We start from the raw sequence: 24,805 nt of genomic DNA, 5'->3' as shown, positions 1-24,805 counted from the left end.
TTTTCCTCACAGACAAATGGCAGCCCCCTTCCACCTGCTGCTGTGTGCCTTGCTTCATTCATGTGCTAATAAGGGCAAGGGGGGCGTTTCAGATCAGTGCATTTATATCTGCCTTATCTCTTTTAACACTTACTTTTAACAATTAAGTAGTATAGTATTCTGGGTCATGGCTGTTCTGTCACTTGGGTTAAACACATTTAAAAAAATTTTTTTTTAATGTTTATTCATTGAGAGAGAGAGACAGACAGAACACGAGTGGGGGGAGGGCAGAGAGAGAGAGAGAGAGAGAGAGAGAGAGGGAGGGAGACACAGAATCTGAAGCAGGCTCTAGGCTCTGGGCTGTCAGCACAGAGCCTGAGGCGGGGCTCAAACTCGTGAACCGCGAGATCATCACCTGAGCTTAACCGACTGAGCCACCCAGGTGCCCCTAAACACATTTTTAAAAACCCTAAATTCTCTTTTCCCTGGGTGCATCTTAACCTTAGAACTATACATCTTTTATTGACAGAAGCTTAGACTTAAAAGGGAAACTGAGGGGCACCTGGATGGCTCAGTCGGTTAAGTGTCCGACAGCCCAGGTCACGATCTCACGGTTCGTGAGTTCAAGCCCCGTGTCAGGCTCTGTGCTGACAGCTCGGATTCTGCTTCAGATTCTGTGTCTCCCTCTCTCTCTGTCCTTCCTCCACTCATGCTGTCTCTCTCTGTCACTCAAAAAATAAATAAATGTTCAAAAGTGAAAAAAAAAGGGGGGGGGAACTGAATTTGTCTGTTTCCACGCAAAGGGCATCTCAGTACTTCTAGAATGTTCTATGCTGCTCTTCTCTCCTGCCCCCTGCAGGAAGGTTTCTTGTTTTTGGAGGATCGTCTTCCTTCCCTGGATTAATCTCTCCTATTTTGTACCTTAAACAAATCCACTTTCACAGTTTGCACCCTGAACATGGTGTTTGAGTTTGTCTTTAAAAGTAATAAAAATTAAAATGTAAGGGCATATATAAAAACAGATGGTCTGAAGATGTATCAAGAGTCTGAGTAAACAGTAATATCATTCATGGGCATTAGAAAGGGAGCAGGGGATCATTTATGAATTCACTCATTCATTCATTCATCCGTCTATCCATCGTCAGTTGCTTCCTGAACGCTGTGGCCATCTCAACTTGACGCTGGGGTTTGAGGGTGAATGGATGCCTCAGTGCCTGCCCTCAGGGAGCTCACAGTTTAGAGGAGACAGTCAGACAAACAGTAAGCACAGCCCAGCCTGTTAAGGTCTGTGATGGGCTGAGCATGGCGGGGGGGGGGGGGGGTGGTGGAGCATGGGTCCCAAGGAGAGACTGAGCCCAGGTGCAGATGGAAGCAGTCAGGAGAGGCTTCCTGGAGGAGGTGATGCCTGAGCTGTGTTTGAAGGACACATTCTGGCCAGCGGCTGACAGACTGTACCAAGAAGTCTTCCAGAGGGTCATCTCTTGGGTGGCATTTCAGTAGGAGTTGGCAGAGTGGGGGTCACAGGTCCTAGACTCGGAGCCTGACCACCTGGGTTCGAATTGGGCTTCTCCACTCCCTCATGGGACCCTGGGCAATTTTCTTTCTCTGTGCCTCATCTTCTACCTGCTTCTTACGGTGGTTGAGTGGACAAAATATGGCCGCTGGGCAGGCAGGCAGGGCCATATACGTGTCTGTTGGTGGTGTTACTGTTCTAGGCATTGAACTAGATGACCCACGTAAGGAATTGACTTGTTCCCAGACACACGGTTGGTGCCCCTTAAGTGTTTACGGTTATTACATTCATTTCTACCTCTTAACCACCTCTGACATCCAGAGCAGGGCCCTAGGGTGTCATGGACTTCTGGAGTCTGGGGGAACCCCACCTCTGCGGCTCACGAGTCCTGGGCCCCCCGACCCCACCCCAGCCCAGCTGTCATTTCTATGTATAGCCTCAGAGGCCGTCAGGAGAGCCAGGAAGCCCTCGCTCTGGAGTCTTGCGGGCATTCCCAGCCGAAACCAAACACGCCTCTCCCAAGCACCAGCTGCAGACGTGTGTTCCTGTCACTTTGGGTGACGCACTTGTCCCGTGGAGACGGCGTATCTCTGCCAGACCCATCACCTTGCAGCCGGCACACCCTGGTGGGGGGCTCGGCCCCGAAGGGCAGTAGGTCTGCTGGGCCGAGCTGGGGTCCAGCTCATTGCGTTTCGTGGTAGAGAGGAGCGGCCGACTCGTGGCCAGGTCAAGGGAAACACTCTGGGGTCTGGCTGAGGCAGCTCCTTCCGGCCCCCAGCTGAGCGGTGGGACTCTTTGGCCTCATGAGGGCCAGATAGCACATTATTAACAGTGTTTGTTAAAATGATATGTTTTGGGGGGAGCCAAACAGTGGACATCACCATCATCAGGCCAGGTGCAAGCTCTCACCAGACATTGCCCAGAATCTTCCCAACACCCCGGGCATCCTCCCCATCCCCACCGCACAGATGGGAAAGTCGGGGTTTGGAGATGTTCGAGTCACAGCCAGCAAAAGGCTGGGCTGGATTTGCCTCTTTTCTGCCGAGTCTTAGGACCTGTCCTGCCTCCAGCTTGACAGAGGTTAGTGGAGTAGGTCGATTTCACACCTGCAACCTACAAGTTTGTGGTTTAGGGTTGCTAACCACCAGGGGCTGTTAGGTTATCCAAAGAGTGTTTATAACCACTGGGTCTAATCTAGCCCCAAAGGAAACTGAGCCTTAGAGAAGGGAGGGGCTTGACCATGTAGAGTCAAGAGAGGGGAGCCATGGCTGAGACTAGTATCTGTGCCCATGACCCCAGGTCAGGGGATGGAGACCAGAACAGGTGTGTCCCTGTGGGCGGGACCTCAGAGCCACAGTCCAGGTGGGTCCCTCAGGTCCGGGCACACATCCTCCTCTGCTTCTCGGTCACTCTTGCCCATGTGTCGCTCTCTGGTTGTGTGTGTCCCCGTGGTTTCTCTTGCTCTCTTGCTGCTCCTCTGTCTGCTTCCGTCTGCCCGTCTGTCTCTGTCCTTCGCTCGCTCTGGCCTCCCTTCTCCACCCCAAGCTTGCCACCAACCTTCGAGATGACCTCAAGATCTTCCTGCCCCACTGACTGATGATGCCTGTGGCGGGTCCCGAGTGGACTGTGGCCAGGTGGCCAGCCCACACCCTGAGACATGCCCCCATCCAGGCCACCACACCTGGCCTCACCTGACTATACCTGCACCGTTGTTCTCGGAGCCCATTGGGAGGGCTCAGCAGCTGGTATCCTACCGACTTTCCCTGGGAAGTGCCACCCCCACGCGACTGGGCAGGGCAGGGGCAAGCCTGGCTTGTGCTGTAGCCCTAGGTGGCATTGTGGACATCCCCTGCGGGGAGTCCACAGGGAGGGGACACTGTGTGAGTATGTGCTGGCAGCACTGGGCATGTTCTAAGTGCTCTGCCCGGCCCCACTCCCCATCGAGTTCCTCCTGTCTTTCCCTCTCCTGTCCTTCCCTCCTTCCCTCCCTCCTCCCTTCCTGCCTTCCTTCCAATGTATTGAGCAGTTACTAAGTGCCAGGTCCTGTAAATAAGCACTGTGAATCCAAAGGTGAGAAGAAAATGCAACTCCCACCCGCCCCCCTCCCCATCTTGGAGATTCTTTTTTATCTCTGGAGGGACAAGCATCCAACAACTCCCACAAGTGATGAGAACCTCCAGCCGAGATCGGGGCTCAAGGAGAAAACTCCGGCCAGGACTCAGACTTGGGCTAGGTCAGGCGCCCCCCTCCTCCGCCCCCCGGAGCTGACGTGTGGGACCTGGCTGGGCAGAGTGAACAGCATGGGCGAAGGCCCGTGGTGGGAAGGTGCATGGTGGGTTTGGGCGTCATTGTGGCTGTGGGGGTGGGGGCCGGGGGGGACGGGTGAGGATAAGCAGATGTGGCGAGGAGAGCGGACTCTGGACCTTGGGGTTCAGAGCAGACTGAAGTAAGACGGACAGTGCTCTTACGAAGAGAGCCTGGGGGCGCCTGGGTGGCTCAGTTGTTTAACTGTCCGACTCTGGATTTTGGCCCAGGTCGTGATCTCATAGTTCGTAAGGTCGAGCCCCTCATCGGGCTCTGCGCTGACAGCATGGAGCCTGCTTGGGATTTTCTCTCTCCCTTTCTCTTTGCCTCTCCCCTGCTCGCGCTCTCTCAAAATAAATAAACTTAAAATTTTTTTTTTTAAAAAGAGCCTGGACCGGGGCGGACACAGTGTGGATGTGACAACTCCAGCTCATCCTTGACCTGCCGCCCCCCACCCCCGCCCTCCTCCCCTTCCTGGGCCTGCGACCCCACGACAGAGGCTGCTAGAGATGGACTGTAGTGACAGGCACAGGCCAGGGAGTCGTGAACCCTGCAGGCCAGGCCTGGCGGGCATCCCTCCCCGTCTCCGGCCCTTGGTTTTTCTCATCTGTGAAATGATCGCAGAGGACCCCAACAAGCTCTTGTGTCAGACCAGGGCCAGGAAATGCAGCACGGGCTGTGGGGAGCACCGGCTTGGGCGCCAAGCAAACCCAGGTTCAAATGCCAGCTCCCCACCACGTAACTCCATGACCTCGGGCATGGCAGGTCGCCTCTCTGGGCCTCAGTCTCCTCCCCTGTAAAACGGATCCGTGACATTCCTACCACATAGGGTTGTCTGGGAACACAGATGGCAGAATGGAAGAGTACATCGCCAGCCCTCAGCCCTCAGGAGTGTTCACCCTCGACATTGACGTTGCTCTGATTTCTCGGTTGTGTAAGGCTGACCTGAGCGCGAGAGAGGAAGGCGCTGCGGGCCCTCAGGGGCAGAGACGGAGCAGGTGTCACCAGCCAGCCGCCCTGCGCAGCTGACAGTGTAGAGTTGCAGACGGGGGAGGGGTTGCACATCTTGAATTGCTCCGAACTGCCCTGTCAGCTGAGCCGCTGAGCGCCGTCCTGACTCAGGGTTCTTTTCCTAGGTGGACGTGTCAGACACCCCAGAATACACGCAGGCGTGGTAGTTTCTCTTCTCCCCGCCTCCTCCCTAACGCCGTTGCTTTTTTGGTTAAGTTCGCACGTACCCACTGCAAAGAAAAGTTGTCTTTGGAAACACCTTCCTCCAACAAATATTTATTCAACAACTGCCATAGACCGGGTATCGTTCTAAGTGCTGGTGGGGGGGCAGCACTGGATGGGACAGTCCCCATTTTCACGCAGCTTGCCGTCCAAAGCGCATCATAGATCAGGGATCAGCCAGGTGCCTGTGGGGCCCAATCTCGCCAGCCACCTGTTTTGTAAGTAAAGTTTTATTGGAACACAGCCACACACGCTGACATGTTGCCTGTAGCCCAGTAGTTGGGACACAGACTGAATGGCCCCCAGGGCCCCAAAGACTGACTATCTGACCTTGCATAGAAAAGGTTTGCCCGGTTCTGATACGGATTAACACATAAAGATTTCTGATTTGTTCTTCACTCACGGTGCGTGTGCAATACGATCGTATTGGAGGCGGGATTGAATGGGTTTTATTTCATTTTATTAATTTGATTGTCTGATTGTACTGGGATATAAAACTACAAGTTTGGATATTAAATAAAATCATTATGAGTAATAAACACCCTGTTTATCACTCCTGTCTGTTACCCCCACAGACAGTTCCACTGTTAGTGGTTTGCCATGGGACCTTCCTTGTACGTTTATGTGTTTGTTTTTACGAAACCGGTGTCATAAGACACATACACACGTGCCGTTGTGTTACCTTTTTTTTTTTTAAATGTTTGCAAGTATAAGAAAGGTATCTTTCTCTGACAGTAAACATTTCTTTCTGAGCATCATTTTCCCTGGCAGTCTTTATTCCATTGTGTGGATACACCAGATTGCATTCCACTGATCCCCATCTTACTGGACATCTAGGTCATTTCCAAGATTTTGCAGTGGTGTCTCCAGTATTTTGCAACGATATTTCCAATACTTTGCAATATTTGCTCTCCTGCAGGGAGCCTTCATGTTCATAGATCTTGGCAAGTGTGTCTAATGATTTTCTTGAGATAAATTTCTGGAACCAGAATTGCTGACTCGAGGGATATACAGGTTTTTAAATTTCAGGATGTGTGTTATGGCATGTTTAAACATGGCCCTTAAAGGTGTGTGTTAGCCTGGCCTCGCCAGCGTGGCTATTATGAAGTTATCCATTATGGGCTCTGGGCTAAGACAGTCATCTTTGCTTATAAGACAAGGGCCCAGGGTCTTCATGCACCTGAGGCTTGGGACTTGGTGAGCTCCTAGTCCGAGCAAGTGTTTTGGTTTTTTCGTTTGTTTTCATGTTTATTTATTTTTGAGAGAGTGAGCAGGGAAGGGGCAGAGAGAGAGCGGGACGGAGGATCCAAAGCAGGCTCGTGCTGACAGGACAGAACCCGACGCGGGGCTCAAACTCACGAACCGGGAGATCTTGACCTGAGCCAAAGTTTGACACTCAGCTGAGTCGGCCACCCAGGCGCCCCCAAGCAAGTGGTTTTTAAACCTGCCAAGTTCTTGAAATTTTTGAGAGCATTTCCACGCACATTTCCCCATTTTTGCATACACTTCCTCATCAGAGCCTCTTGAAGCATCCTGGGAAAGTTGGGGGCAGGTGGATGTTGGGGGCTGGAAGGAGCATGGGATAGGAACCCTGTGTCCCAGAGGTGCCCGCACTGCCTCTCGCTCACTGTGAAAACTAAAAGCTAGACAGTAATTCCTGTCTCTATGCCTCAGTTTCTCATCTGAGAAAGGTCAACCGAATTGACTCAAGAGTCCTTCTCACTTTAAAAACAATTTTTTTTAACGTTTATTTATTTTTGAGACAGAGAGAGACAGAGCATGAACGGGGGAGGGGCAGAGAGAGAGGGAGACACAGAATCGGAAACAGGCTCCAGGCTCCGAGCCATCAGCCCAGAGCCCGACGCGGGGCTCGAACTCACGGACCGCGAGATCGTGACCTGGCTGAAGTCGGACGCTTAACCGACTGAGCCACCCAGGCGCCCCGAGTCCTTCTCACTTTAAATGATAAGATTTGGTCATCCTCATGTGACAAATGACAACTGAAATGCGGCTGTGGGCATCGGGTGGCTGTCCATCGGGGACGCACGTCAGAAAAGACTGGCACGTGTTCCAGATGGGGGACTCACTGGGACACACGTGTGTCATTCATTAGTTTGTCATGTGTACTGTCGGCATCTACTTGCCTGTGGACGGTGAGGGTTTTTGTAGCAGCCTGGTGAGGCAGGCCTGAATTGGAAGAATATCCTGCCTTAAAGCTAATTAAAAGTCTGACTTTGGGAAAGTTTTTATTAGAGTTTTGGGGCCTTTTGGTGGTTGATCTCGAGGCCTCGCAACCCGGGGAGCAAAGCTCAGGCCTCACTTGATTTGAGTGAGGGTCTGCCAGAGGGAGGAGCCATGAATAATTTGCAGTGCATGCAAGGTTCCCAGGATACTCATTGGAGAAAGTGCTGATAAACAGCTCGCTTTCTTAAGCCTCATTTACAAGATGAATCCCCCTAGATAATCCTACCCCCTGAGTTACTCCAAACTTGGGGGTCTGTGTTGAAGAGTGGTGACTGTGATGGCATTCCGCCAAATATGTAACGTTTGCTCTTTGGTCCAGACAGCGAGGCACAGAGAGGTTAAGTAGCGTGCCCAAGATCACACAGCTACTGTGTAATGATTCCAGACATTCTGGCTCCAGAAGCAGGACACGTCCAAGGGAGACTGAAAAGAGGTCAATTCTAATTATTACACTGTGGGAAGTTCTATAGCAGTGCCGTCCACTAGAACTTTCTGCAGTGATGGAAATGTTCTGTATCCGTGCTGGTCAACATGGTAGCCACATGTGGCCATGGAGCCCTTGAAATGTGGCTGGTGCCACCGAGGAACTGAATCCTTTGTATTTTTTAATTTTAACAAATTTACGTTAAATTTAAATAGCCACATGTGGCTAGCAGCTATGTATTGCCCAGCACAGATATAGAGACTTGAGATCTAGGGCATGGTGAGAGCCGTGGGGCTTCTGAGCCAGCCTTGGTAGGGGTGAGTTCAGGGAAGGCTTCCTGGAGGAAGAGCCCTCAAAGTTGAAATCTGAAGGTTAGCTGGGAGGCGGTGGCTGCTCCAGTGGGTCTGGAGGTGAGAGAGAGTGTAGCCGGGGGCACATGAGGGGGGAGCAGCCAGTGGGAGGGCCCAGGATGGGCAGGAGATGGTGGGGAAGGAGCCCAAGTAATGATGATCCCACAAGCCACTTTGAGGAGTTTGAACTTGAGCCTGACGGATGTGGGCGATGAAAGGGCTTTGGCAGGGACCTTGCGGGCCCAGATTATGGTTTTGTAAGTATAATAGGAGGAGCCAGAGGTGAGGGAGGCAGGGAGACCCTGGAGCTGGCCAAGGCCGGACAGAATGTTCTGGAAGGAGACTTTGAAGGACTGGGTGTTGATTTGATGGTGGGAGTGAGGGAGAGAGGAGTCAGGGGTGCTGCCCTGGGGAATCTCGAGTCTGGCATTAGGCGGTGCAGGGAGAAAGCGTGTATTCCTGCCTGTGGTGATTCCACATCCCTGAGTGTAAATCCTAAATCCCTTCAGGGGGGCCCACAGACCGGGATGGATGGGGACCTACGTGTCGTTGCTGAACGCCATTGACATCCAGCCCCCCTCTCCTGCCCTGATTCCACCCTCGGCATCCTACCCACCTGGCCGTTCTGATTTCCAAAGGCCCCACCTCCACCTCCCTTCTCCACCCCTGAGCAATGAAAGACCCCCGTCCTTCCGGGGGAGGGACATGAAAATGGTTCTGAACACCTGCAGCTCCTGTCCCCTCAGCTTGGTGATTTCCGGAGATTATGTCCTTGAAGCCACAAAACAACCCCTGTTTTTCTAATGGGGAAACTGAGGCTTGAAAGGGTGGCGTCACATGGCCAGGCCACATAGCTGAGACAGAGCGGAGACAGCAGCACCCCCCTTCTGCCTGAGCTGTGACACAGAGCCGTCACCCCTCTGCCTCCCACCACGCTGGGCACACGCTGCCCCGTAACCAGCGTGCAGCTGTCTGCAAAGTGCTCAGGACAGCGACGCCGAGGCCACCGGCAGCAACCCCCTAAGGCCCCAGCCTCTGGCTTCTGCATCTGACCCGTGTAGGGGATTAAGTTAGGGAATGTCTGATTCTGTGACATCTTTGAAAAACAGTGAGCAGCTGGGGATGTGCTCAGATGGCGACTTCCATTCCTGGGCCCCAGGGAGAATTGTGTTCAGGGTCCAGGGCATCTGAGAATGTCAGGTGATCTCTCAAGGCAAACACGTCCCCAGTTTCCCCGAGCGGGGACTGACTTCATCCCTAAAGCGTGCGGACAGCCACCCCCACATGCTGCCCATGGGCCTGGAGATTGGGCAGACTGTCCCAAGACTGGCTCGCTCATCAGAAGCCAAAGCCTTAAAAATATGCCACCCCTTGACCTGGTGATTCTAAACTTAGGAGTCTCTTCCGTGGGAATAATCACAGACATGTGTCACCGTAGCCTCGAGGACGTTCGTCATGTTGTTGATTATAACAGGGAGAAATGTTCAGCAACCTAAATGCCCAACACTTGGGGATTGGTTAAATGAACGAACGGTGCTGAGTGCATCCAGTGGGATCTTCAGCCATTAAAGATGAGGCGTGGATGGGCGCCTGGGTGGCTCAGGTGGTTAAGCGTCCGACTCTTGAATTTGCCTCCATCATGGTCTTGCAGTTTGCGGGATCGAGCCCCCCCACCCCACCCCCACCCGTCGGGCTCTGTGCTGACAGTGCAGAGCCTGCTTAGGATTCTCTGTCTCTCTTTCTGTCCCTCCCATACACGCACACACACACACTCTCTCTCTCTCAATAAACAAATAAACGTAAAAAAAAAAGAAAGAAAAAAGATAAGGATGTCGATGAATTGACCCAGGGAAAGTTCTGGATGGGACTATGCCAGAATGTTTTCAGTGGATGAGGGGTGTTACTCTTTGCGCTTTTCTATCATTTCTAAACGTTTTACAACAAACACGTGTTATTTTGTTACCTCGTCAAAGAAAAGCGTTCTGCAGGCAGTGGTGTTGGGGGTGTTCGGACATTAGCTGTTGTTAGGGTCTTCGAGTGTGGCCGTCTGTGAGGTGACAGAAGGCTTTCTTCTGAATGCCCATTCTTGCATATATCCCCGCACAGCATCCCCTGGAGCATTGTGGGGCACACAAGTGTCCCCAAAAGCTGAGAGGAAGAGAATGGGGAAGGGGGTAGGCATAGGAGCCGTCACATGTGTCCTGTCCTTGGCATCCGTGCCCTTAGCCTGGCGACCGTGTCCTCACTGGACCCTTGTAGCTTCTCTGGGCCCCAAGTGAAAACCCTGAGGTCATACAGCTAATAAGCATTTCCCCGGGCCTGTGTTCGTTCTCCTGGACCCTATAAGCTTGTTCAGCCAAGGACGGTTCCGCAGAAGCCGCGGAAAAGCGTAGCGTGTAAACTAAGATGATGGAGCATCTTGACCTTGAAGAGCACATCGGCTGGGTCACAGAACCTCAGGGGTTGTGTCTGCTGTGCTGCGATCCCCCACCCCCGGTTCCCTGGTGCCTGGCACATAGTAGGCGCTCAGTAAATACCTCTTGAGGAAATACCTTCTATGTCAAACTTTAGCTGGTACCACAGTGAGCCCAGCATGGGCAGGAAGGGTTCGGCAGGAGGAGAGATCGCCGTGGGTTGCAATGGCTTTGGCTGAGGAGGATGGGAGGAAGAAGGGGGGGCGCAAGCAAAACCACAGAGGCTGGGATGTGGGAGGCTTGTGTGGGACTCAGTGGGGAGGTCCGGGAGGGTGGGAGGAAGGATTTGTTTGGGGCAGGAGATGGCACACTGGAGAGGAAATTTGGGGCTCCATTACAAGGCGTGTTGGGATTTCAGCTGGAGGGCACTAGGGAGCCACTGAAGGTTGTTGAGCAGGGAAGGGGCTTTTAACTTGCCAAAGCGAATAAGGTGGGGGAAGCCAGCAGTTCAGTCACTTAGTGGAGGTCTACGGACTGCCCACCATGTGCCAGCACTCCTTCCAAGCGCCCCGGCCGAGGGCAGAGATAGCAACTGAGTAGGTAGTGAATACCCAGTGATCCAGGCTGCCTGGGGTGCCGTGGTTATCCGTTTGGATGTGGGGTCCCAGCCTCCTGCCCGGGTTTGGGTTCCACTTCACCGTGCACAGCCTGTTTGATTTGGGGCCTGTCACTCGACCGGCCTGAGCCTCAGTGTTCCCATCTGCAAAACAGGGATTGTGATAAAGATTACCATGGGATTGCTGTTCAGCGAGACAAAGTGCACACAGCTTGATTGCCGCTGGGCACAGTTAAATGCTCCACGAATGCCATATTGGATGATGCAGATGGGAAGCCGGTGGCCATGGGAACCTGGGGCGGGGGACGGGTGAGGGAGCATCCCTACCAGGTGGACAAGTCCTGGGAGACTGGAGATGGAGAGAAGATCATCCCGCCTGCAGTGCCAGGCGGAGAGGTGCCCTGAGGACGGGCAGCGTGCTGGGGAGGGTGACACCTTCATCTCAGCACCGACTGAGATGCTTGCTTGCCTTCAGCACCGACGCTCCTGCATCCTGTGATGCCTCGGGCACATTGGCGCAGTTGTTCGCCCTAATGCCCACCCCAGACATTTGGACCCGTCGCTGAGCACAGTCGGGAGCTGGGGCGGGTTTGAGTCAGGGGCAATGCCATGTGATCTGTGTCAGCTGGGGACCAGGTTCTGAGCATTTTCCCCTGATAGAAATCTCCCCTCTGGCTTGTCCCCACAGGACCAACTGAAGCAGTGTTTCTCCAGGCGGCCCCCTGAAGCCAAGGACACCGACACCCTCGTGCAGGAAGCCGACAGCCAGTATGGGACGTGGACAGACCAGCGCCAGAGCGGGGAGAGGTAGGGCGTCCCAGGGCTTCTGGCTGCGAGGTGGGGCCCCTGGATGGCAGTGTGGCCCACCTGCCCCCTCATTTCTATATAACTAGAACCTGTTTTGTGCGTAAGTACGAGAGTAATCCATTCTTGTTGTAAAAAAGAAAATTTAGAAAGTACAAATTATTTTATTTCATTTGTTTTTTAAAATTTTTAATTTTGAGAAAGAGAGAGACAGAGTGCGAGCAGGGGAGGGGCAGAGACAGAGGGAGACAGGATCCCAAGCAGGCTCCAGGCTCTGAGCGGTCAGCTGAGAGCCCGACGCGGGGCTCGAACTCACAGTGAGATCATGACCTGAGCCGAAGTCGGACGCTCAACCGACTGAGCCACCCAGGCGCCCCAGAACATACAAATCATCTTAAAATAATGTATGAAATGTCCAGATTAGGTAAGTCCTTGGAGATGGAAAGTAGGTTAGTTGCCAGGGGCTGGGGGTAGGTAGGTAGGTAGGGGCTGACATTAACAAGTAGCAGGCTTCCTTTTGGGGGAACGAAGAAGTTCTCGAATTACATCGTGGTGATGGTTGCACAGTGTGCTAAATGTCACTGATGGAAAATGTTATGTTATGTGTGTTTTACCACAGTGAAAGAAATTACGAAGAAAATGAAAAACACCTATCATCCCAGCACACAGATCATTAATGAGGGCATCAGTGTTTTTTGTTAGATGTCTGTCTAGACTTTTTTCACCATATCTGGATATGTTTACAAATCTAGGAACGTACTATACGTGTTGCCTTATTAGCTATGTCTGCATTTAATATCACCCCAGTTAAACTTTTTTTTAGTTTATTTATTTTTTGAGAGAGAGAGAGAGAGCAGGGGAGGGGCAGAGAGAGAGGAAGAGAGAATCCCAAGCAGTGCAGAGCCTGATGCAGGGCTCAAACTCATGAACCATGAGATCATGAGCTGAGCCGAAATCAAGAGTCAGGACGCTTACCTGACTGAGCCACCCATGCACCCCCTTTTTATACAAAAAAATTTTTAGTATGTTTATTTTTTGAGAGAGAGAATATCGCCCCAGTTAATGGCTTGGAGGGCCCTCAGAGGTCTGCCTGGTTTTGACTGTGGCAGAAGGCTTCAGGTTATCAAGAACAGCCTGGATACAAGAGGCAGGCACCTCTGAGTTCTAGCTCTACCCTCGCTGGCTGTGGGACTCTGGCTAAATTAGCTACGTTTTCCCGGTTTTCCGGTCCTCCTCCTCTGTGGGAAGGGAACGACGCTTATAAAAACAGCCAGAGTTTATTGAGCCAAGCACTGTTGTAAGCACGTGAAGGTGTTAACATCTAATCCTGTCGCCCTGTCTTGCGGAGGCCAAGGCTGAGGCAACCCATCACAGGGGGTGGCTGGGAGGGAAATCTGTACGGCCATCAGCAGATTTCCTGGCACATAGTAGGAGTACCTGTTCACTGCACCTGTTTGTGGTTTTAAAGATACGATATTTCTTCTCTGTCTTGGGTGGGACATCTGGGGTGGACGAGGCCGTGTTCTCAGCTCATGTCTTCCCTAGCCGGGGGGCCCCAGGATCACGTGGTCATGTGACCACAGTGAGGGCCGCGTGGTCTTTTAAAGTCAGAGAGACCTGGGTTGACTGCGGCATGGCCCCTTGCCAGCTGTGTCACGACTCAGTTTTCTCGCCTGTGGGTGGCATGCCCGGGGCTGGGGTGGACTGAGCCCCAGGTCTCCCACCTGCTTCCCCCGCCTTCTCAGCTGGGAGGTGGTCACAACCCTTTACTGGGTAACGTCCCACAGCCCTTGATATAAAAGTTGGGTGGAGGTGGATGGAAGTAAAAATGGGTATATGGCAGCGGGGTAGGGGGGGGCGCCTGGTGGCTCAGTCGGTTAAGCAGCCGACTTCAGCTCAGGTCGTGATCTCACGGATTGTGAGTTTGAGCCCCGCGTCGGGCTCTGTGCTGACAGCTCAGAACCTGCTTGGGATTCTCTCTCCCTCTCTCTCTGCCCCTCCCCCATGCTCTCTTTCTCACAAAATAAATAAATAAACATTAAAAAAAAAAGAATGGGTACGAAGACGAAAAAGGGAAGCAAAGGTTTCTTAAAGCTCCTGTGAAAGCCTTTTCTCCCCTAACCCTTGAAATGTGTTTTGTTAATGAGCCTACTTACCTGTCACTAGACTTAACTTAAATTTCCTGCAAGAACCCTCGGGACGCAGAAGGCTGCGTCTCTGTCTTGCGTCTCTCACGCTCCCTGGGCCTCTGTTACCCCCAGAACCTAAGGCCAGGTGAGTCCCGGCCTGGGGGACCTGGGACCTCTCCTGTGGGTGGACGCCCCCTTCTGTTCCCCAGAGGCACTGCAGCGCCCTCTCCCTGGCCGGACCAGTAGCCGCTGTGCCCCCAGCCCTGGGCAATGGTGCCATCTGCTGCCTCCTTGGTGGTATTTCCCTCATGGTTCGGGGACTTGCTTCAGTCCCACCCATACCCCAACATCCTGCCCCTTCCGAGGAGTAACATCATCCCAGAGCTGACAGAGCATGGCTGTGCCCCCCGGGGTGAACCACCAGTACACCTGGGTCGGAGGTTCTGCTCAGGGGTGTAGCTCGGGCAGCTTCTAGGGCTGTGGACCCCTTCTATCAGTGATGGTGTCTGGGTGCCTGACTGCCCTTCCTCCCGGATAGCTCTCCCATGCTCTTGACTTTGGTGTCTTTTTAATGGGAGGGGGGAGACTTTTTAATTTAATGGCTTAATTTTTTTGGCTTAAGTGATTTATAAATTCCTATCTTATGTGGTCCCAGTTATCCAAGCCATACTTAAATACATTACCACGGGCAGACGTTCCGGAAGTCGGAGAAGGGTCAAGGGCATGGATTCCAGAGTCCGTTCTGGCCCTTTGGGCAAGCTACTTCACATCTCTGTGCCTCGGTTTCCTCATCTTTAGTGGGATCAGTATTTAATTTCCTGAGGCGAATCCCACCTGATGGCCTTGTGGTGGCTTCAAGATCAGACGGTGACCCTCACAGGATTGGGAAGAGGATTCAGGGACTCAGTTTTTAGCATAGTGCCTGGCACAGAGTAAGTGCTCAGTAAATCTTGATCACATGCATGCCTGAGTGAATGAACGAATGAATAGAGCCACGTGGAAGATTCCCCCACCTCCCACTCTTCCTCAAGTGACTGCTGGCGATTTTTTTTTTTATTGACATCAGCGCTTGTCCAACAGAAATACAGCTCAAGCCGCAAAGGTGAGGTGTGGGTAACTTAAGATATTCTCGTAGCCACGTGAAAAGAGTAAAAAAGAAACCAGGTGGAAATTAATCTTGACAACTCAACTTAAATAACACTGTTTTATTGAATCCAGATCTGAGATGTTATCATTTCAACGTGTAATCAGTATTTTACATTCTCTCTCTCTCTCTCTTTTTTTAATCCAAAGTGTTGGGAATCCCGCATGTACTTTATATTCTGGGCTCACACGTGCCACATGGGGATGGCCCAGTAGCCGCGTGTAACCAGTGGCTCCCTCACTCCTGCCCAGTACAGGGTCGGAGGGTCTTGAGCGGGGCAAGACTGACCCCTTCCATTCCACACCTGTGGAATGTTCTGGGGGCATCATGGGCAGCACCTGGCTGTGCCCAGAAAGGTTATCCCACAGGGATGTCCTGGGTCTTGTTTCCTGGCATATAAAACACACCCCAAACCTGCTTTCTGCCGCTTCCTTTGCTCGCACTTCAGTTCTCTGAAACCACCTGCACAATCATATCTCCCTTCCCTCCTTTCTCGTAGTCTGGCTCCCGAGTCCCCGTCCCCAGACAGCAGTGCCGTGTCGGTGCGGAAACAGTTGCCCGGCAGCCGCCTGTCCTCCCTGTCCTCCCAGACGGAGGCCACCTCGGCCGGGGACCAGCACAGCGGCTCCAGGGACCAGCGGAGCACCAGCGTGGACCAATCCAGCACTGACCTGGAATCCACCGATGGGACGGAGGGGCTGCCCCCGCCGGACGCTTGCCCTGCGAAGAGCGTGGACGACTTCTCCTTCATTGATGTGAGTCAGGAAGTGGGAACGTGCATCGGGAAGAGTCGTTCCTTCTGAAAGGGCTGCTCCACCATCTCCCAGCCAGTTGCCCCTCCCGGGGGTAGAATCTGTGTGCCCACGCCCCCCCCCCTCCCCGTGGCAGGTGCAGAGGGCACAGTCTTTGAGATGGGACCGATGTCTGCCTGTAGCTGGGACCTACCGTATGCCCGCAAATGTCTTCACCTCTCGGAGCCTTGGCTTCCTCATCCGCTGATAACCAGCACGATGGGCTCCATGACCTCAAATGTGATCGCGTGTGTTCACGTTAAAACCGATCGTAGCCCGTACCTGCTAGGTCAGCAGGACGTCTGAGGGGGGTCTGCCTGAGTTCGCCATTCCCGGCATGCCGAGTCTGGAGTTTGCTCAGACCCATCCTGCTGGGTGTCCACGCCGAGGTCTGGCTTGGTGCGATGTGTCTCTGGTCCTGGGGGATCCCAGTCTCTCTAGAAATGCATAATAGCAGTTCCAGGAAGCAGAGCCACCCCTCCCACCCCCCCCCCCCCCGCCCCCAGCACAGACAGCCCTTATGTGGGTCCCCAGCCTCCTGGATGCCAGCCACCCAGGCCCAGAAGCATCCTGCTCCAGCCCCTTCCGGACCAGCGTCTGTCCTCTTCCCTCCCGCAGGAGCTGCCCCCCTGCAGGGGTCAGGGACATTTTCCTTTTCAAACTTTGAAGTCTTACTGTTGTCCTTCTCTGACATTAGGGCTATCCCCTGCCCACCCTCCTGTGGATGCATCATCTAAATGATGCAAAATGTAAAGGCAAGCCGCTGTCTTGGCCTATACTCTTAGGGATGGCGGCCCGGATTCTCCCCAGAGAAGGAACACTGCTGCTTGAGGAGAAAGGTCTCCCTCTGGGTCCTCAGAGGGAGCGCCCCCTCCTAAGTATGGTCCGGGTCTCTCGATGGCACCTCTGGGTAAGGAAGGGCAGAGACGGGAAAGACACAAGTTCAGTCTCCATTGGGCCACCCCCTATATAAACATGGACTAAGGTTTGAGTTAGGTGATATATTCAGTTATTCATTCGACAAACACTTAACTGAGCTCAAGCTATGCGCCAAGCATTGCTGTAGCTTCCGTGCTCGTATGATGTCACTGTGACATAATCCTCTGGATTTAACCTTCTAGAACCCTAAGCAATTCTTTCTCAGTGGCCATTATAAATATCAACAGCAATGTCAGCGGCCACTGGTCCCTGAGTGTCAGTCCCTGGACTGCTTACATGTCAGTAACCCCAAGAGGCAAAAATTCCTGCCCCATTTTGCAGCTTAGGGAACGAAAGTGGCCACTGAGTGGCTCAGATGCAGGTGTCCCCGAGCACGGGTCCAGCAGCTGGCTGAACGCACACTGAGGTCTCCATGAACTGCCCACCACAATTTGGGTCTCCCGTGGGGGCTGTTTGGAGGTTGAAAGGGAAGGTGCGACACTAAGGTATCCAGACCCACAGCCCCAGCCTGTGGCTGCAAGAGCAGCCCTGGGAAATCACAACCAGCCACCCCTCTCGGTAGTTCCCCCGCCCCCACTGTCTCTGAGTCTGAAACACTGGCTCTGTGACTTGCGTGTCTCCCCTTCTTGCCCCAGCCCCATCAGGTCCCACCGCTGGACGCCATTGTGACCAATTTGAGAGGCAGGTGCACAAACATTAGCTCCCTCCTCCTGTCCCCGGTGTGGTGTGTGCCACTTCCCAACTGGGAAATGATTCACTGAAATTAGCCCGTCATCGCTCGTCTAGCAAGGCCTTGGGTGATGGAATTTCTCCAAGGTAGACCTGAGAGGGAGAGACCAACATTGCAGGCAAGCACGCGAGCTGGCCGGTAACAGCTCTTGCCTGTGGGAGCCTTTCAGACCCTGTGTGAAAGCAGGGCTTTCCATACCTGGGCTCACTGAATTCTCCCAGCTTCCCATAGGAAGCGGATATGATTGGGGTCCCCTTTTTACAAAGAGGGACACCCAGGCTCAGAGAGGTGAAGTCCGCCGCTCGAGGTCCCACAGCTAAGCTTTGAAACGAGTGGGGCTTGAGCACAGAGCTCTGAGTGCTTCACCACCATCCCCCCCAGGCGATCCCCGAATGAGTGACTGCCCGTCCTCTATGCTGGGCCTACCTGGGTGGTCTGCATCCCCGGCCCTCGCACCGTGGGAGGTGATGAGCTCGGAAAGCATCACTGACCGTCTGCCTGCCTCCACTCGGAGCGTGACGCTTGCAGACGAGTGCTTGGTGCAGGCGCGTTGCCCTGCCCGCCCCTACCTGTGCCCTGAATTATCGTGAGCAAAGGGGGGACCACGCAGAGAGTGCCTCAGCTCATGGGCCCTGCGCGGACAAGGTTCCTACAAGGATTCGGTGAGATGATGTATTCGGCTATTCGTTCAACCAGCAAACAAACACATATCAGGCTCCTGCTCTATACGAAGCGCTGCTCTAGCTTACCTGCTCCCAAGGTGTCACGCGGAGGGGAAGGGCACTTGCATTCCTCTCCACCAGGTGGCTGGCTCCGTGCTAGGGCGTTCCGCCTTCATTGGATTCTTGTGACCAGTCTACATGGTATGTTTCGCAGAGAGATTTAGGCTCCCGGGCTCAGGTGGCCCACATACCACCTAAACAGCATCTCGGGCATCAGGGAAGCTACGCACGCCTCCCGCGGGTGGTGCCCTCAGTTAATGGTCCCCGTGCTTTTCTCCTTCCCCCTCCCTGCCGCTCCCAAAGCAAACCTCAGTCCTCGACTCAAGTGCCCTCAAGACCCGGGTGCAGCTCAGCAAGAGAAGCCGCCGCCGGGCTCCCATCTCCCACGCCCTCCGGCGCAGCCGAGTCAGCGAGTCGGAGAGCAGGTCTCCTTTGGAGGACGAGGCTGACAGTGCGTGGATGTTCAAGGACTCAACGGGTATGCCATGCACCCCTTTCTGCCCAGATACCACGCTGAACAGCAGGATGGATTTGGGTTAGACACTGAGCAGAACTTCCTGCCCTTATCGGTTGTAGGATATTAGAACACAGTTACAGGGGCGCCTGGGTGGCGCAGTCGGTTAAGCGTCCGACTTCAGCCAGGTCACGATCTCGCGGTCCATGAGTTCAAGCCCCGCGTCGGGCTCTGGGCTGACGGCTCAGAGCCTGGAGCCTGTTTCCGATTCTGTGTCTCCCTCTCTCTCTCTGCCCCTCCCCTGTTCATGCTCTGTCTCTCTCTGTCCCAAAAATAAATAAACGTTGAAAAAATAAATAAATAAATAAATAAACCCAAATAGAATGAAAAAAAAAAAAAAAAAAGAACACAGTTACAGAGGAAACTGTGCTCTCTCACTCTACAGACCTTATTAGAAACCAGGTGAAAAAGGCTTTTGTCAGGATGACCTGTGAATTTGGGGCTGCACAGGTTGCAAAGGACAGAGGCACAACTTAATAGGATTTTACTGTTTCTGCCTTTACCGTTATTAAATTTACTCAGACTTCTTTCCATTTGTTTGCTGGTCTGAGCCCAGATTCTCGAGTTGGAACATCAGTTCTATTTATCATCTGCCATTTTTGTTTCTAATAAATTATAATTACTATTTTTAATGTTTATTATTTATTTTGAGAGAGAGAGACAGAGTGTGAGCAGGGGAGGGGCAGAGAGAGAAGGAGACACAGAATCCGAAGCAGGCTCGAGGCTCTGAGCTGCCAGCACAGAGCCCGACGCGGGGCTCGATCCCACAAATCGTGAGATCATGGCCTGAGCCAAAGTCAGACGCTTAACTGACTGAGCCACCCAGGCGCCCCTGTAGCAAGTTATTTAAGGCTACACATTTTCCTCTGAGGACTTCTTTGGTTGAATCCTGTGAATTGAATCTTAAGAAGCCAACAAGAATTAGCCAGGGAAGGGTATTCCAGACAAAACTATCAATGGGATCAAAGGGGCAGGTGTGTAGAAAGAACATCTGTGTGTGTGTCAGGGGCCTAAGTGGTTTGGGGCGGCTCAAGCCGGGAATAGCAGGGATCGTGCCAGAGAGGCGGGCAGAGGCCAGCTCATGGACAGTCGTGATTCCTTGCTAAGGAGTTCGACTTTGTGGCTGGGGAGCCATGGAGGTGCATGAAGAAGCAAAATCTCTTCTTATAATGGAAACCATAGCAGGTGACCCCCCCCCCCCACTCTACACATACACAGCAGTTAGTCCCACACACGCCATTGCAGGGCCTTCGTCCTCTTGGGGTTCACCCATGGCCAACAGTGGGGTGTAAGACTTCTCTCTGCACACTTTCCTGGGTTTTCTGAGCCAAACTCCACCGAGCTGCCTGGAGCAAATAAAAACCAATGTGGGAGGGGCACCTGGGGGACTCAGTCCATTAAGCATCCGACTCTCGAGTTCAGCTCAGATCCTGATCTCACGGTTCAGTCCGTGAGATCAAGCCCTGCATCAGGCTCTGTGCTGATGGTGCAGAACAAGCTTGGGATTCTCTCTTTCCCTCTCTCTCTCTGCCCCTCCCCGACTCATGTACACACTCTCTCTCTCTCTCTCTCTCAAAATAAATTAACATTAACAAAAAACCCAACAACAGTGTGGGGACAGAAGCACACCAGTACCCCCAGTTGGAACATGGCAGCATCCTTCTGGTTCCCAGCAGCCTTGAGGAGCCAGCCTGGGGCTGGGGAGGCCTGGGGGTATGCCTTCTGAGCCCACCCCAGCTCCCTGCATGGCCTGGGGGGTCCAGAGCAGCAGACCTTGCCTGGTTCCTCCCCAGCCCCTCCCTGCACCCCTCACTGCTTCCAAGCCCGTGCCAGGGCCCCCCCGGGAGGCTAAAGCCCCTCGCTCCTGACTCCTGGAGGAGTGGGGACAAACAGTCCGCACCCCCGAAAGTGTCTCCTACGAGGCTGCAGCATGGCCATGCAGTTAAGTCCCTGAAAAGGGGGCTTGGGCTAAAGGAAGCAGCTTCCTGGTCCAGCTCTGAGCCGGCCTCCCACAAGACACACGAAGCCCCCAACCCCGTCCTTTAAGAGCACGGGCCGCACGCATTGCTGGCTGAAAGCATTTCTGTGTCCTTTTCTCCGCCAAGGACTTCCTTCTCTCTCCCTGACTTGGAAGGAGCTGGGAGCCCGGAGGTGGGTCTGACTGTCCCTTCTCCCAGGAGAGCACCCATCGTACTGTATTGCCACTGATGAGGCACCTGAGTTTGTCCTCGTCTGTAAACTGGGCCAGTGATCCATTCCGTACAGGGCCGGTATGAGGACCACGTGAGGGACGGTGTGCGGGGGACCTGCTGGCCGCCAATGACCTCGTGCTCTTTTCTTTGCAACAGAAGAGAAATCTCCCAGGAGGGAAGAGTCCGATGAGGAGGAGAAGCCACACAGGGCCGAGAGGACCCCCACCGGCCATCCCCAGAGGATGCCCGTGTTTCCAGGCATGGACCCGGCCGTGCTAAAGGTACCACGCTTCACACCCGGAATGACCCTCAACCATGGCAGTGCAGAGAACGGGTCCCGTGTCTCTTTCCCTCCCTCCCTCCTTCTCTGCCTTTCTTCCCTCCCTCCCTCCCTTCCTTCCTCTCCATTTTCCAAACCGTTTGACTCACAAGAAGTCGCGAAAATAGTACAGGGCGTTGCCCTGCGTGCCTCGCCCGGCTTCCCCCGGTGATGCCTCACGTGCCACAGTCCGCGTCATTTGTTGCAAGAACAAGAAGCCAGTATACGGCAGATGCATGCTGGTGCCTGTGGTTGATTTTATAGGCCTTCAACATGGCAATGTCTTAGTTTTTTGGCTTTATTGTCCAGCGTTGGAGCAAACGCTATCTTACAGGGCGGCCTAACATAGCAGGTGGTGAAAGGCTCCGGGCTCCCAGGTGGACGCGTGCGTTAACTCCCGAGGCCAGTCCTTGGGTCCCTGGACACAGCTCAGATCCACTGCGCCCTGTGAAAACGAGGCCCTTGCAGTCCGTTTGCTTTGGTTAGCACGAGTTCCTCGAGCCCGGTGGCAGCCACACCTGCTGGGGTCACTCCTGGCCACAGGCGACGCTTGGTCGTCAGTTACCATCAAGGGAGGCCAGCAGGCTCATTCTGGAAGGAGCCCTGGAGTTGGGGGTGGGGGTGGGCAGACCCGGGTGCCAGTTCACGAAAACTGTGACTCTGGGCGAACTGCTTGAGCTCTGACCTTTCGACAACTCCTCTGTGAAATGGGAAAGCGGGCTACTGTGTGTCATGTCAGGCCTGGTGGAGCCCAAACGGGGGGCGTCCTGTGCACAGAGCCGTGAGGCAGACGGTAGTGAGGGGGGCCGTCCCAGAGCTGCCTCAGAGACAGCTGTCACCTGCCACTGTCCCAGCCCCGGATCCCCGAGGTTCAGAACCCTGTGCCCACCGTACTGTCACCCCGTCCCCAGCCAGGCCCTCCAAAAATGGGTGAAAATGCACCCTGCTTTTTTCCTGCGGGAATCCGATGGTGAAAAAGCCTCATTTTATTCATGTGGACACAGGACCAAGGAGCTTGGCAGAGCTGAACGTCCTCTGCAGGATGAGGCCATTACCTCCATGGCCAGGTTCTCGGGAAGTTAAAGGAGATAGAACGTCCTGACCTGAGAACATGCAAATGGTGACTTTTCCATCAAAGGCAACATGATTGTGTGGGGTTTTGATGGTGGTCCTTTGATCCTAGTGGTCAAGGGTGGCTGCATGGACCACAGGCCTGGCCTCCAGTTTCTCTTAGCCTCCGAGGTCAGGCTGTGTTTCCTGCCTGGGTCCAGTTCAGATGCTGGGGGGCCCTGTTGTCACCATGCAGCGATGATGCCATCAGATGGGACCCTTTCCCAGACCAGAGGCAGTTACAGACTCGGCTCTCTTCTCTCCCCAGGCTCAGCTGCACAAGAGGCCAGAGGCAGACAGTCCCAGCGAGACCCCAGGCTGGACCCCCCAGCCCAAGACCCCCAAGTCCCCCTTCCAACTGGGCAGTCGTGTGTTGCCCTCCAGCATGGAGAAGGACGACAGGTGAGGGGTCCTGCGGATGAGGCCCCCCCAACCCCAGACTCAGGATGCACTTCTGGGGGGTGCTTAAAACAGAACAGAAAGAGAGTTTCAACTGTTTTCTCCCTTCAGAAGCAGAACTTTGATCACTGGAACTCTCAGCAGCCTGATGTCTGAAAACACACTGAGGTGGGGCACCTGGGTGGCTCGGTTGGTTAAGCGTCCAACTCTTGGTTTCAGCTCAGGTCATGATCTCACAGTTCGTGGGTTTGAGCCCCACGTTGGGCTCTGTGCTGACTGCTCAGAGCCTGCTGTGGATTCTCTCTCTCCCTCTCTCTCTGCCCCTCCTCCACTCGCTGTCTCTTTCTCGCTTTCTCAAAAGTAAATAAATAAACACTTAAATAAATAAAAATAAAAACACACGGAGGTGGGGATAGAGGACCAGGAATCAAGGCAGCTGGCCTCACTCTTTTCCTCCTCTCTCCACGTCCCCCATGGAAGTCCAAGGCTCTGTTGTGGGAAGACTACTGAGCTAGTCCAGCCTTCTCCAGACCGATGGGGAAACGGAGGCATCCTCCCTCCTCTTACCCTCCAGGGAAGGGCCTTCGTCTCAGGAGAATCAGGGAGACCCTGGAAGATGGATGGTAGGGCACAGCCAGGCTGAGCAAGACAGCTTAATTCAGCTGCCCTGCGTCGAGTCACTGCCCCCATCCCAGGCTGGGCCAGCACGACACAGAGACGAGCCCAGCACGGCACCTGCCCCCTCCCCCACCCAGGGGGCTCCCAGACCAGGCGCTTCAGCAGCTGGGGGTGGAGGTTGCAGAGCACGCTTTAAGGGCACTCAGGTCACACACATCACACAACCGGGCTTCATCCCAGAGGTGCGGCTTGAGAGCTGTGTGGCCTGGGAGAGTCCCTGGGCCTCTCTGAACCTCAGTCTCCTCATCTGCAAAATGGGTTGACTCAACCCCCCTGACCTTCCAGGGCGGTCATGAGGATGAACTGGGGAAGTGTGTGCGGAGCCCTTCTGCACGTGCTCAGGAAAGGATAGTGGGATTCTCGTCACGAGTTAGCACATAAAAGTTAGGGGTTGTTCCTACTAGGACTGTAATGTCGTAAGTGCTGTGAGAGAGCAGGGGTTGGCAAGCTGTAGTCCACGGGCCAAATTCCGCCCACGGTCTCTTTTTGCAAATAAAGCTTTATTGGCACACAGCCACACCTATTCTCTGTGTATTGTCCACGGCTGCTCTCCTGTTACAGGCTGCAGGGCTGACTAGTCATAACACATACCTCCTGACCCACAAAGTCAAAACGACTTACTCTCTGGCTCTCTATCGGACCCCCGTGCTAGAGGAAGGCCTCATAACCCAGACTTGGGGAAGGAAAGTGCAGAAAAAGGCTTCCAAGAGAAGAGGTAGCCTGAGCCGAGTCACGATGGACAAAGAGAAGGCAGCGTGAGGGGGGCCCCAGGCTGAAGGCAGAGCACGTGCAAAGGCCTCGAGGCACGATATTACGGGGAGCTGCGGGCAGTGCCTATTATTAGAGCACAGGGTGGGCTGTGGGAAGCAAAAGACAAGAGGTTGAGAGAGAAACAGGCCACAGCTGAGATGGTGCCTCTCATGCCCTGGGGACATGAGAATCGCTCTGGAGTCAGCAGAAGGTTCTAGCATTTCTCTGGGGCTGGAGGACCCCCAGACCAGACCAGGGTCTCAGAGGCAGCTCTGGAGGCCGGGTCTTGTGCCTCCGCCATCAGGCAAGGCTTGCCTGGGGTGGCCCGGAGCCCTGTCTGCCCAGGGGACCTCTCCTTCTTCGTAGACCCCCCATCCCTCTTTCTGGGTCACCCAAGTTCCCCGAGCCCTCTGGGGCCATGGGGTCAGGGACTCTCCCTGAGAACAGCGTAGATCAGGTCTCGTGAGTACTTGTGTTTGAATTATAAAAGTAGTGTATATGCCCACC

General features: G+C 53.9%; 1 protein-coding gene across 3 annotated transcripts in view; it reads left to right on the top strand.

The window, feature by feature from the left end:
* Positions 1-24,805, top strand: part of KIAA1671 (KIAA1671 ortholog) — a 202,616-nt gene that overhangs the window by 169,492 nt on the left and 8,319 nt on the right. For all 3 annotated transcript variants that reach the window (XM_086682205.1, XM_086682206.1, XM_086682207.1), the window contains 5 exons: positions 11,766-11,884; positions 15,654-15,909; positions 18,640-18,814; positions 21,199-21,323; positions 22,740-22,873. In XM_086682205.1, the coding sequence (XP_086538331.1) occupies positions 11,766-11,884; positions 15,654-15,909; positions 18,640-18,814; positions 21,199-21,323; positions 22,740-22,873 (809 nt within the window). The remainder of the gene's footprint in view (positions 1-11,765; positions 11,885-15,653; positions 15,910-18,639; positions 18,815-21,198; positions 21,324-22,739; positions 22,874-24,805) is intronic.

This window comes from Puma concolor, chromosome D3 (genome assembly GCF_028749965.1).
Source record: "Puma concolor isolate L17-30 chromosome D3, mPumCon1.1.hap2, whole genome shotgun sequence".
Classification (NCBI taxonomy): Eukaryota; Metazoa; Chordata; class Mammalia; order Carnivora; family Felidae; genus Puma; species Puma concolor.
Note: the sequence above shows the minus strand (reverse complement) of the source record. Positions and strands in the feature narration are given on the sequence as shown.